Below are 14,967 nucleotides of genomic sequence, written 5' to 3'. Positions count from 1 at the left end.
AAACTGTATCTCATCTGTTATTTTCACTAATGATTCTCTGTATGGATTTTTTAGATTTGACCAATCTTGTAACCACCATAAGAAAAATAGGAAATAAATGTAAATTACGCCTCTTTCATTCTTGAATGACAACAAATTATAACACAAAAATATAAATGTTTAGACTAAATAGCTTAAATCTCTTAACATTATACATTTATATATATTTTATTTTTATTATATTACCTGTCAGCTGTGCTTGGCTAACAATATGGAAGTTACAATGATGTGGCACAGGTTTGCTTTTATTACTATATCCAATAATATAAAACTGACCTTTAGTCTTTACGAAGTGATCTGTCTTGGCTGTGTTTTAGTTGACTAGTATTTTGCAAAATACACTCGCATGTCAATTATTTTACATTATACATATATATAGATTATTACTCTTTAGAAATAAGTTCTTAAACTTATTTTTCTTAAACATGAAACAGTAAATAAAGAAGTAAAGCAAATAATTGTCTCTTTCAGTTTTGACCTTTGTACTCAATTGCTGCTTGACGTAGGTTGCTAAGCCTTTAAAAATTTTGCATATGGAGGATATGAAACAGAATAATTTATTCAGGTTCCATATATACAGTTGAATAACCAAAAAATCATAAATTACTATATCGATACCATAGAATTCCACTATAATTTATCAAGCTTAGTAACTAAGCTGTATTTGGGTCTAAAACAATATTAAATATCAAGCAAACTAAAGACTCAACTTACCACTTTGAAGTTTTGTATTGAAAGAATGAGATGATGTCGTTATACTTGAAAATGGTTGAAAAAGCCACTAGGGGGACATTCTGAGCATGTGATTGGTTATTCAAGAGGTGAGTGGGGCCACTGTGTTTGATTCAGTACATGAGCGATATCTCAGCAAATAGAAGAGATATGAGAGGTTTTTATTTTATACTCTAGCTTGTCAATATCAGTAATTTGAGTTTCTAATTCGTATGTAACTATAGACTTAGTATTTTGACATCACAAACATCTAATTTGAACCAGTACTGCATTCAACATACCACTTGACACACAAAAATCAATGTTTAACTGTTTTTTAATATTTACTTTTAAATTAAGAAATTAAATAATATATAATAATAGAATTTGAATTATAATCTACAATTTGATACCACACTTATTGACATAAATTCAAGAAATAGTATTTCAATAAAATTTTGAATGCGACTCAACAAATGTGATGACATGGTCTTCGACCCTTGACCCATCTGGAGAGGGTTAAGCCAGTTTGACTGAGCTCCATTTATAACAACATATGCTTTCTTCCATTATTCCATTTTTTATTCAGTGAGTCAACCCACTCTCACACCTAGATAGATTTTTCTAGCATGTCTTTTATGTGACACCTTGTCAAATGCTTTCTGAAAATCCAGATATACTAAACCCACACCTGTACCCTCATCTTCACAACCAATAACCTCATCAAAGAATGTCAAAATATTAGTAAAGCAAGATTTTCCCCTAGTCTTCCATGCTGACTATTCCACAAAAGTTTAAACTTTGTTAGATTAATTTGCAAAGTATATTTCATTAAATGTTCATAAACATTTCCCACCACTGATGTAAAACTGATAGACCTATAATTACTGAAACAATTTTTATCGACTCTATTATAAAGAGGAGTAACATAAACCAACTTTCAGTTTTCTTGCATCTGCCCACTATTCAAGGGCTTACAAATAATAGTAGCAAAACCTTTGGAGAAATAATATCTGGCCTAGAAGCTTGATCATTCTCTGAACTTCACAATTTGTAACTATATGTCAATTGTTTAGAATTATTTATGCCCATTGTTTATATTTTTATAACTTTTAGTGCTCAGTGCACTTGATTTCATGTAGATCTCACACGTAGTTTCTTAGTTGTTATGCATTATTTGTGATGTAAGTAAAGGCAGTTGTTTGACTCTTTAGTTGGTTCATCCATAACACAAGTTTGATATAATTGTTTCAGAGTACATCTTCTCTTGAAAGCAACTTAGAAGGTCTTGCTGGAGTGTTGGAGGCTGACCTACCAAGTTATAGATCAAAGATCTTGAGAATTCTCTCTGACTGGTAAGAGTTATTTCATTTGAAGCAAGGTTTCTAGTACTCATGTTTCCAAGATGATACCTCCCTCTACACACAAAATAAGTTGATTCCTCATGCAACTGACCTTGAGCTAACTCCCACCCAAAATCACATGTTAAATATGATCTGCACTAATGCATCTTCATGCGACAGTAGCCCTCCGCCTAAGGAAGGCAACACAACCTCCTTGCACAGTAACTCCCCATAAGTTTTTCTTTTCTTCAGCATTGCCTAGGGCAAACATGTTTTTAAAATTATTAATCAGTCATATGAGATTTGCAATAGTTTATGAAGTTTAAATTTTGTTTAAGTTTCACTGGTTTTTTATCACAAAAGAAAAAAAGAAAAATATGTTTTCATGCTTACCCATTATGAATTCTTAAGTGATGGTAACTTCTACTACAACCTGTGATAGTGATGATGCACCTAACATAGGACCTGTGTCTATTGTGGTCACTGGGAGTTCTATGTTTGTGGAGAACATGACAGCTATTGTTCAACAGAGCCCCCCCCCCCTCTTCCCAACCATTTGGCCAATGTTCCTTCTCTCCAGTTTGAACATGATTTCCACCACCAAGGTTAGCTCTAGGCACAGCTTTATCTGTTGAGGAAATTTCCTGCCCTATTGTGCTTTACTACATGAAACCCATACTTAAGACTACTTTTAATTTTCTTCTTCACCTGACATTAGGGTCCAGACAGACTCATTTCTTGATCAGCTGCACACCCATACTACCATGCTTTGTCCTTTTTGTGTACTTGATTCTTTTATCCTGGCTTACAGCTGTTTTTATTTCCATTCCTCAATTCATAGTCTTTGGAATCTCTTTCATCTGCCTGGGAGGGTGGACCCTTTAACTTCTATTTCCCTTTCTAGTGCCCACTTTTCATGCCTTTGTCTTTTTCTTACTGAAGTGACCTAGCATCAGTCCTCATTGTCTACTATGGTTTCTTGTCTTTTTCAATCTAGCTATTCTCTTCCTGTTCATAGGCTTGCTGAATCAAAATCTCCCCTACCCATCTCAGCTTCCTGGCCTTCTTCTACTTCTAATTCTATGGTGTAAAGATTGTCACTCGTCTTGGCAGTGACTACCCTGCTGGGTCTGGCCCTGTGGTGGCCCATCTCTCTCTCTCTCTTTGATAGCCTTTGGTCTCCATTTTAACCCGGTAGATGAGTTATTCAGATTCTCACCCACAACCTGTCTCTCCATTTCTATTCACTTCCTCTTATTTTCTGTTTCTTTTCCCCCTCTTTCTGTTCTCCCTTTATCCTCAGTGACTCAAAGAGTTAAGAACACTATTGAGAGGGTGTTTACTTCTACACCCGGTTATTATTCTCGTCTTTTTGTGGTCCTCAAAAAGACAGTGAACTGGTATCCAGTTATTGACCTGTTGTACCTCAACTGGTTTATTATCAACCATCAGTTCCACAAGAAGGGAGGGTTTCTCTTTTCTCCAGTGGTTTTTTCACCCAGACTGTTGATGACCAAGGTCACCATTTCAGACACGATTTTGCACAGCCCTGGTTTCCTCTGCTTCATTAGTTGGCATTGGTCTGCTCCATTCCCACTTTTTCTTGTCCCAACCACATCTATACCTCATCCAAGGGTGTTTTCCCTTCATCTTCACATGTAAGATTTGTCCAGTCCATCAACTGCAGGGCTGGACTCTGATCATATAGCCTATTTGTTATCTAATTCCTGTTGTCCTTCAACTCTGTCCATCTATCAACAGAAGCAAATTTTTCAGTGTTGATCCATCAGCATCTCCCTTCCTCTGAGCAATCTGACTGTGATCTTTTCAGTCTTTTCACGTGGTTGTTCAACCGTGGATTGCTAGGTTCCACTATTGCTGACTGTTGGGTTGCTTAATCATTTAAATTTTACCTTTTCTGTTACTGTCAAATGTTTCTTCTCTTGTCCTCTCCACTTTATTCTGACACTTCTTTCTTCACTGACCCCCCTCATCATTCCTATTTCTATGCCTGACTTAGGCTTTGACCATGTTTTACACACTCTTGCATGTGCTCCATTTGAGCCATTGGCTTCATATTCATTATACCTTCTTTCTCTGAAAACATGTTTTCTTCTTGCCTGTGGTGGCTATCTTTCAATGCTTCTTGCACTCTCTTTCATCGTACTTACTCCTCTATACAAATAGAGATAGACTGGATAAACCAGGCCTTTCTTCCTAAAACTTTGGCTGCTCAGAAAGATGATCCATCTTTCATATTTCTTAGCATCAGATTCATCAGCTGCCACACTCTCTTGTGTCTCATTTTTTATCGACCCTTGCATGATATCCCTAAAGCTGGAATGTGGAATGAATCTGCACACATTTGTCTCCAATTATATTCATCATCTGGCTGTTTTGTCTTCTTTGGAATTCAAACCCCATCCAGTCACTGTTCTTCAATAAAACTACAACAATTTTTAAGAATATTAAATATATTTTCTTTTTCATCACCCTTTTCCCTTTTATAGGTTTCTGTCAGGTGGTTGGTGTTGCCTCCCAGCTTATGCTTATTTTCCAAAATCCACATCTGGCCAGGGATAACAGAAAGCACTCAACCTATCTACCCTGGCTCTACCAGTGCTCACTGTGGAGATGGAATTTTCTGCAAGACCACTAGAAATATCCTTATGATATTAAAATTATTCAGTTGCCCAATCCAGGCACTTCTTTGGTCAACCCAACGTGAATTCTTTTCCCCTTCTTCAAGTGGAACATGGGAGACTCTTGCCACTTACCAGATCCTAACCACTGGGGTGGTGGACCTAGGAGAGTTCCTAACTAAGTGTATACTACAATGCAGTGGGAATTAGGGTGGTGTTGGCACTGTCTGTGTAGTGCAAGTTAACCCTTGAGTAGCTAGTGTCACCCCTGTCTGTGTCTGTCCAGTTGAGTCGAAGTGAGACATTACACTTCCTGGCTCTTCAACCACTTCTTTGTAGGTGCTCACTTGTTCATGGTAAAATTCCATTCATTCCTGCAACATTTGGGTCTTTTATTGCTATTCCCTCTCTTTCCTTCTGAGTAAAAAGTATACCCTGGTTGAGATAAGATGTGGTCTCTCATAGATGTGCTCCTATGGAGCCCTTATCATTGAGTGTCACACTCCATGGGCTTTTCCATCAGACACTTTCTCAGTACAGTTCATCTAGTTTTAATGTTTGCACCAGCCTCTTTACCATTTCATTGAGGGATTCTAGCTATTCTGTGTGAGGAAGTATTGTCTCAGAATTTAAAAATTTTCTTACCTGAAAATGTATTTCTGATAGATACTGACCTCCGCACATCTTCCAACCTGTCCTTCTGTCCAGAGAGCTTTCTTTATGCTTCATCTGGAATGAAGTTCTTTCGAGTGCAAGTGCCTTAGGGAGAGTTACTGCACATGGAGGTTTTGTTACCCTCTTATTAATAGAGGGCTATTGTTGCAAAAGGATGCCATCATACACAAGTTCATGTTAAACGTGATTTTTATTTTGAAGTTAGCTTAAGTAAGGCTAGTGGCATGTGAATCTCATGGGCAGATGCTTGAGGGATCGAACTATTCTGTGTGTATGGAGATGAGTATCTATCAAAAATGCATTTTCAGGTATGGAAAATGTTAACTTTTGATTAAGTGGATGAACAATAATAATAATAAAATATGTGAATGCTCAAATTCTGCATAAAGATGATTAGTCTTGAAATTTCTCTACTGCTCAGAGCTTAATTCGTTGGTTTTTTGAGATTCTAGTGCTTTTCAGTATTAAAAAAAATGTGACCTTACTTCACTTGACATCACATTGTCTACATACAGCTTAAAACTTAGGCAGAAATCTTTGAAGTTATAAAGGGGGTTGAGTATGGTATAATAGAACAATTTTGAATATGTAAATCAGAAAGTCATGTAGCAGCCACAGCCATTATATAGTTATGGTGAAAGGGAATGTATCAGATTACTTTTTGACATTTTTGGTGTTTCTTAAGTAGTGTGGTGTCACCAAAAATTGATCAGTTTTGGGAAAGGTGTGTAACAGGCCTTGTCAACACAAAAAATTCATACACTTAGATCATGAAGATGGTTCAGATTGGTATTTTAAAATTTCAAAGTCTGGGATATCTCTATTTACTTAATGTCATTGAAAAATAAAGATGTACAGATCAGTTTGAGAGACCAAGACAATTCAGAAAGAGATCTATAACAAGTCGTATCCCAGTCATGGTAAGCATCTTTTAACATGTGAGAATCCTTGAACGTAGAGGCCAGTGGCATCAGTGTACAACATAATCAAGAAGGCTCTCCATCTGGAAGAGTGATAACAGCTGTTTACATAACATATCTTTACAACCATTGGGTATCTCAAGCACCTGGAGTATCGAATAATTATTCATGCTATTCCAGAGAAGAATATGTCAGTTGCTAGATGCAGCGTCAATGGATTTCTGTTTGATCGGACTGTTGAAAGGGCTCTGGGAAACTGTCATCCTCAAACGTACATGAATTATGGTAAGTAGCAGGGAGAAGTGTACTTTGGACATGAAAGCCTTACAACTGAGCAGCTTCAATTGGAAACTACACTTCAGGACTATTGTCAAGATGTATGGTCATCAGATAGAGCAGGACTGGATGTGGCAACATGCACTGTAACAAAGTGGTGAAGGTTCAAAATTGTTTTACTCAATCTCTGCAACCAGAAATTCCTATGTGTTGCAAATAATCTTCAGCATGCATTTTAATATGGTAGAAATTATTTTGGTTCTCTGAAATTAATATTCTTATATGCATTGGAGTGCTTAAAATGTAGGAAACTACTCATCTTCTGAAAGAGAATTGTCATTCCAAAACATACATACCTCCTCTGACACTAATAGCTATTTCTCGATCTTCATCTTTGTCATCTAACATTGTGTTCGCTTGCTCCAGTCTTTATATACTGCCCTCAGCAATATGTAATTTGCCAAACTTTATGCTGGCCCTCACATGCCCTCTATGCAGGTACTGTATATGAGCACTGTATGTAGACAATAAAATCACCTTTTCTCGACAAAGTGCAGCATTCAGATTAACGTTTTGTGATTTACATTTTCTTAGTTTTCACATCTAATAATTTGAAATTATTTGTTTTGTTATCCAGATATATTTTGTTGAAGCTGTCCGTAACCTGATTTGGGGTGAGATTGAGTCCTTCATGCGGCCCAGGGGTATCTCTCCAGGAGGTGCTGATTTGAATTTTCATTCTGAAATGGGATATTCTGGGGAGAAGTTAAACTCTGTTTCCTTCTCCTTCTTTCACTAATGCTTCCTCTCCTGAATACTCATCCGATCAGCCACCTTCTGCCCCTTTTTTCTGCAGTTAGTTACACATGTTTGTGAAATTTTGGAGATGTAACCAATTGCTTTTGAGTCTACCCTGCTTTGTTGTCCAATCATTCTCATGAGAACTACTTAGTTTTCTTTCCTTCTTCTGATATTGCTGTGCATGCAGGGTTTGCAACACAATTACGTTTAACTTAACAACATGCCCTGGCATATCGTCGTCAGCATGATATATCTTTGGACACTCAAAGGTTGGATCCATTGTTGGATCTATGGGGTGCCAGGTACAAACCTGTTATCTCTCTTAACAGGTAACAATTTTCATGGATTCGTTTGACTCTTACTACTGTTTTAAGATACTTCTCTTCCCTTCAAGTTTTCTATGAAGCATATCACCAATCGCCTCAACAATTTGACGACAAACTGGGCCATTTTATGGTCACTATTATGACACATTTGTCCTTTTCAGGACTTGCCTTGTTGAGTCGTGATGCATTTTTGGAGGGTATTCACTTACCTTCTTCTGCTCTTTGAGATTTACGGGAAGCACCTTTTCTCTGGCCCAATTTATTTGCTGAAATTTCAGAATCTTTAGAAGCCAGAGGTGATACAGCACATTTGCAGTCTTCTTTATCGTCTTTGGCTGCTTGACCCTATTCTACTTCCAATTGTACTTCTGCATGTTCATCCCCTTGTGTCTCCCGACATGTTCATATCTAATTACCTTCATGAACTGGCAGTTTTCTCTTTGAGGGGACTTTGTCTTCCCCCTGCGGCTGTGTTGACTACCTCTACTAGATTTTAACAGGGTGGTAGGTCATGTGTTATTTGATTTAAGTTATTGTTCCTTTCTCTTCTAAGGTCCCTATTGATTTTTTTTTGGATCCCACTCAGTGGCGAGTGTTTCTCAGTCGGATATGCTTGTATGTAAATTCTGTACTAACAACCTTGATATCGGTTCCTGATTGCAATGGGCTCTGTCGAGATGAGGTATTCCATAAGACCATCTGGATGCAATTCTGGATGGTGATATCGTATTACAATATTTCTAATGGACCACTACTCATGGACTATCATGAGTAAAGCTAAAGGGGATTTTGCCAGTCCCTGCTGATCTTAGAGCTGAATCAGTTAAGATCAGTTTGCATTTAAAAATCATGTTCCTGTTCCTCAGGTCTCCCCAATGCTTATGTTCCCCCCTTACTTCTACTAGTTCCCAGTCACTGGGGTGGTGGACAGAGGATTTACCTTTGGAGTGTGGTGTTTTCTCTACTCTCAGAGAAGAGGGCAAAGTTGGAGCCCTCTCCTACTTGGGTCCATGGAAGTTTTTTTCCCAGTTGTTGGTAGGAGCGGGACCAACCTACACAGAAGTCTACTTGTAAAACCAGTACAGATTTGAGCTTAGCTGCATAGTGGTGGGTGCTTGAACCCTGTTATGAACACTGTCAGATCTTGTTGTTCATGTAGGGGGCCCACTATCTCCTCATAAATCCGAACGCGAAGCAGCCCCATCTTTGGTCCTTGGTGGGACAGTGTTCCACATTCTCTCCTTAATTCCATGGGTAAGTGGAATTCTCCTTGCTCACTTGGTGGGGGAGTAAAGACAACTGTTTGTAAATCCAGACTGGATAAGTTCTGGACTTTGGTGGAGTATGGCATATGATCCCGTCAATTCAGACCTGAGATGTTACCATTTGGACTTCTTCAGGTTGATCAGAAGGATTGTCCATTTTTGGTGTTGCTTTCTGTCAGATTTAAAAAAATAATATTATATAAAGTTCTTCTTTTTGCCAATTGTCGAAATAAATGGCTTTTACTTGTATTTCTTAATAGTATAAATATATACTATGTTATTGTTGGACTTAGGATTCTTTTACAGTAGGTGCCTGTGACTTGTTATTGATAAATATAATGATGAATAGAGGGCGTGTGAGGGCTGTTGTAAAGTTTTGCAAATTATATATTGCCGAGGGCAGTCGAGTAGGGTATGTAAAGACTGGAGCAAGCACAAACACAATGCTAGATGGCAAAGATGAAGTTCGAGAAATAGCTATTAGTGTCAGCAGAGGTAAGTATGCTTAGAAATACATTTTGAGTTTAGGAAAATGATAACTTACTCGCATATTTTTTTAAAAATAGAATGTTATATGTTTTGTGCATACCAAAGTCTCAAAATGTACTGTACATTAACATATTAGAGTCTGTTAACCTGACGTACCTGTTGTTGAAATAGAACTTTTTTTTTCACAGTGTTACCAGAATGCCAGAGAAGACAACAATCTATACAACACTAGTGGGCTTATTAAATGCTCGTAATTACAACTTTGGTGGTGAAGTAAGTATTTTGTTTTGATATAATAAGGAAAGATACATTTCTTGTTTCACAACTTTTTTATGTATAGTGAAATCAATTTAATGAGTAGGTGTTTAGTCTTTATCTTGTTCATTTTCTCTTCTTTTCTTGGTGTAAATGTTAATGAAGTTTTCTTAAAAAGAAGATTCAGATGATTTGTTAATTAAATGAAATATTTATAAACATTTACTTCAAGTTCCATGAATAAATCTGTGGAGCTGATTAGGGATGTAAATTGATAGTATGACCACAATAATAATACCTTACATTATTACAAGAAGTATTGTCACTTGACAGTATTATCACTTTTAATTTTTAAAGCACAATTAGCTGCAAACCATCCAATAAATGTTACGTAGTTAAGATAGGTTAAATTAATTTATTAAAATACTTGTATATGACATAACACACACTAGACCGATAGTCAATACATAGCATTAATACAGTATTCAATTGTCATCATAAAATATTTTTGGCATTGTGATGCTCTCTAAAAAGAGAAACTTGAAATGCTTTTGTAAGTAGTTTGCACTGCTCTTACCATATATTACAAAACTTTTTATAATATTTCTGTGGTTCAATATAGGACTAAGGAATGGTCTGGCATCTTCTAGAATTTCTTTGTGTTCTGCTTTTATTTTGATTTTTGTTTGGTGGTTTTAAGATCAATCAAATTGACCAACCTTGTATAGAGTTAGGATAGAAAAAATAACAGATAAAATATAAAATTTTACTGAAAACAAACATTTGAATTGTATTTAGGAGATTTTAGAGATTACTCAAATAATATTTGAGATTTTTGAGATGAAGAAAAGTATCTTTAATCTTAACATGAAAATCGCTTTGAACACGGACTATTCAAAACAAATACTCAATATATTCATGGACAAATCTTTTTTTTTGTTTATTAAAAATACTTCACAAAGTAATATGATTTTTTTGTATATGAGAGACTTGTAATATTTACTGTTTCAAATTTTACAAATTTTGTGAAGACATACACATTATATTAAAAGTTAGTAGTATCAAATCTATAAAGTATTTAAACAGTACAAAGAGGTCACGTGGTCGGTCCAATCGACCAAGCCCGTATTGAGAGAGTTAAAGAAGTTAATTGTGATGTAAAATTGAAAAAGGCAAAAGCACTGACACTTAGCTTTAAGTATGATGATTGGAGTAACCTACAAATTGAACTAATTGTGATTATTAACAGTATACCAAACCAGTTGTTTACAAACCATCACCACAACTACAGACAAATATGGGTAAGCATGTGGCTAATAGAATATCTAAAGTTGTGGAACAACGTGGTATTGCAAGGTTCCTTGATGTAACAGGCAAAACCACCTTTAAGAAGAAGAATACTTAGAGAAATATTTTGATCACCTCATAACATTTTACTGTTTTATCATTTACACCTTGAACCTTCTTATAGGGAAAATTATGAAGCTAAAGACATGCTCCATGTTTTGAGACATAATGAAATGATATTGTAAAAAGCATCCAATGTTGAGAGAAGGTCAATTATGGACACCAACATACCTGAAGATGGGTTAAAATTACCTAAGATATTTTTGCCCATTGACTTGATTTCTTCCAGGGAATTTAGAACTTTCAAGCTGTTGGAGTTGTAATCAACCTTCTTTCATCATGAAAATACATCCTAAATCATCTGTTAAACACTGACCATTGTTCTTATCTTCTGAACACATTGTTCACTGGCATTCAGAGAAAAAAAAGAGGACTGAGTGTTTCTGCAAAAATATCATTGAAATCGTATAGGTCTCCATTGGGTTTTGTCCTACAATGTTTGTTCTAATAAAGAAGAAACTGTGTTTATTTTGAATAGAACAGTCTAGACCCATTGGAAAATGAAATTTGAATGAGGGTCAAGAAAATGGTCCAGTCTTTAGAACTTATCACAAGTAGAACATCATTCTCAATCATATACCCTTATAATGTGTCTTGTTGTATTAGTTTTTAACCTTCAGAAAAGCAGATCCTTAATGCTCTAAACAAATGTAAGGACCTTGTACTTCACTCATTTCACATGGCTGCAAACATTCCATGAAATATTCTTTCCCTGGTAGAGGATTTTGATAGAGCATTCCACATGTGAAAGGTCACATAAGATATGCCTGAGATAGAAGTACTGTTTGACTTGTCTTACAGCAGAACCAAGGAAGATCTAAGGCCAAACTTCTTGTGTGGAAGTACCTGGAAAATTGTAGTGAAACTTAAAACAAATTTTCCATCTGATTTGGTCAGAAAAATGTATTTGTGTCTTTCTCTATAGTGTGCAACTACTGATTGATCTTTCAGTATTTAAAAGTTTATGTACTCTTAAAAAGTGCAACGTGTTTCCATCCTAAAGAATACATCATACAATCTAAAAATTTTGGCTATAGGAACTTGTACTGGTGGCCCAACCTACAATGGGTTGAATATGTATATGAAAACAATTTTGAATGTGCAAATCAACAAGGCATGTGACAACCATAGACAATATATAATCATGGTGTGATAGCATATATGAGAACTGCATTTTGAAATTGTTTTCCATTTCGTAGTTAGTGTGATGCTACCGAAAATTTCAAAACAGATATTTATTGTAATTAATGACAGTGGAAAATAATGTAATATTGAGCAATTTGGGATGCCAGGTCTACACAGAAAGAGACCTGCAACAAGTCATATTCCAGCTGTGGTAAGCAAAATGTAGCATTGTAACAGCTGAGAATACTTGAACACAAAAGTTATCTACACATCTCTGACAACAGTATACAAAATAGTCAAGAAGGATCTTGTTTGGAAAAGGGAAACAAGTCACATGTACAGAAGCTGCTTTCATGACATACACATTCAACTGTCACATACCTCAAACAGCTTGAGAATGAAATGGGTATTCATGCTATTCCAGCACCTATGGAGTTTTGTCTATTTGGACTGTTGAAATAGGTGCTAGAAACCTGTTATCCTCATACACAATATGGATTGTGGAAAGCATGTAGGGAAGAGGAAGTGTGCTCTGAGCATGACAGCCTTACAATAAAGCCTTTTGCAGTTGAAACTACACTTTAGAACTATTGTAAAAATGCACTGTCATCATGGTCTGTAAATATATGGTGAGGATCCAGAAGCATTTTAATATAACAAACTCCACTTCTGTATATGCAGGAATGTTTCACTTTGACTGATCAACTTTGAAGTGGGTATGAATTCTCTGTAGAGTCTTGGTATTTTGATGAGATTACTACATTTACAGAAGAAGAAGATGAGGAGGTGATTGAAAATGAAAAAACATAGAGGAACAGAATGTAGAAAGAAAAAAGCTATGAAACAAAACAATTGAATTTAAATTTGTATTCTCAGAAATAGCTTTTTAAGTCTGAAGAATCAGGATATTTTGGTGAGATTACTGCATTTATGGAAGAGGAAGAAGAGCAAGTGATTGAAAATGAGATCAATAAAATGTAGAAAAAATGATTAGAATTTGATTTGTGTTCTCAGAAAGCAAGGTTGATATAAAAAAATTTGTTTGACAAAGTTCAAATTTGTAGTTAGTTTTTATCTCATTTGAGTAGAAAATTGCAATTAGTTCCTTCAGTTAACACACTTATATTAAATAGGTGAAAAAAGGAAGTGCAAAGGATTAGTTTGTAAATATTTCTTATGTTTAATTTTTCAAGTTACATACGTTATTAAGGGCCTGGCATGACTTGATGGTTAAGGCATTTGACTTGCAATATGAGGGTTATGGGTTTGAATCCCTGTCGTCGAATACATGTTCACCCCTTTTGGCTGTGGGAGTGTTATAATGTGATGGCCAATCCCACTATTTATTGGTAAAACAGTATCCCAAGAGCTGACAGTGAGTGATGTTGTCTAGCTGCTTTCCCTTTAATCTATCACTTCCAATTAGGGATGGTTAGTGTAGATAGAACTTGTGTAACTTTGTCAGAAATTCAAAACAAATAAACCCAAACCTTGCAGATCTTACATTACTTGTGTTAACAAAAGTTAGGTATGTGAAAACAAGCCACGTATTACTACCTTTTTGAAATGTGTTACAATGAAAATGTCACAAGAACCACTATTTTCTTGAATGATCCTAGTTTCCACCATTATGAAAATACTTCTGAGTTTGGATGGTTAACATTGACACTTCCAAATTCCATTTTTTTATAATCTAATGTAAAAATGTCTATTGCAATATCCCATGTGAGGTATCTGATGATCCAGTGTAGCTCTTTGTGCCTCCACTTGTATATATAGTTACAAAATTATAGACTTACATATTATTGTGTGGCTAATGAAATAACTACAAGAAGGTCAACATGGCAAAGCATGAGTCACTGAACCCAGGTGACTGAAAGAATCTGAGTATCATTCAGTTTTTACACTGGCATTAATTAACAAATAGAACTAATTTTACTGTGTCACGTGTAGAGCTGAGCAATTAGTGGAAATTGCTAATAAATTAATCATTGAGCTCATTAATTAATGGCATTCAATTAATCAGTTAATTTTACATGAGGCTAATCTTCCCCTTTTCAGCTTGTTATGGGTTGATGTTTTTTTCTTTAAAACATTTTCGAACCACACTTCATTTAATATAATAGGCATCTTCAGGCACAACAACTTAGAAATGAATTAATTTTTGAAATATTAAACTGTTGGACATGAAAATGTATTATATATACAAAACCTATTAAAAGTTGTAAACGTTATTGATACTGTTCCGTGGGTTTCTCCATACAAATTTTCCTGAGAATACTAAAATTAAATATACTAAATCTTGGTTAAAAATAATTGGTTTAAGATTTCATGTGATAAAACTAATAAACATTCTTCTACATTGTGTGACAGATAATATGAATTCAATGAAAATAAATTTATTCCAGTCCTAGAAAAATGAAGACAGTACATTTATTGTTCAGCAAGAAAACTTTTGATGATACTAGATGACCTCTTTGAAAACACTTGTAATTTTAGATATTTCAGAATGATTTTTCTAATTCCATTATCAATGTGAAAAACTTAATAGTTAACTTTATAAGTATAAAAAGCATAAACTTTTAAGCAAGAAATTATTGACAGGATTTGAAGATAGCTTTTATATACGCAAACATCTGTTACCTGAGTTCTTGCACAGATCTTAAAATATAACGTTCATAAACGGAAACATC

At 35.4% G+C, this 14,967-nt stretch overlaps 1 protein-coding gene across 3 annotated transcripts in view; it reads left to right on the top strand.

Moving 5' to 3' along the window:
* LOC106472631 overlaps positions 1 to 14,967 on the top strand; it is a 193,250-nt gene that overhangs the window by 112,107 nt on the left and 66,176 nt on the right. For all 3 annotated transcript variants that reach the window (XM_022401998.1, XM_022401993.1, XM_022401989.1), the window contains 2 exons: positions 2,005 to 2,105; positions 9,676 to 9,760. In XM_022401998.1, the coding sequence (XP_022257706.1) occupies positions 2,005 to 2,105; positions 9,676 to 9,760 (186 nt within the window). The remainder of the gene's footprint in view (positions 1 to 2,004; positions 2,106 to 9,675; positions 9,761 to 14,967) is intronic.

Source organism: Limulus polyphemus, unplaced genomic scaffold (genome assembly GCF_000517525.1).
Source record: "Limulus polyphemus unplaced genomic scaffold, Limulus_polyphemus-2.1.2 Scaffold122, whole genome shotgun sequence".
Taxonomy (NCBI): domain Eukaryota; kingdom Metazoa; phylum Arthropoda; class Merostomata; order Xiphosura; family Limulidae; genus Limulus; species Limulus polyphemus.
The sequence above is the reverse complement of the archived record's forward strand: the minus strand, read 5'-3'. Positions and strand labels throughout refer to the sequence as shown.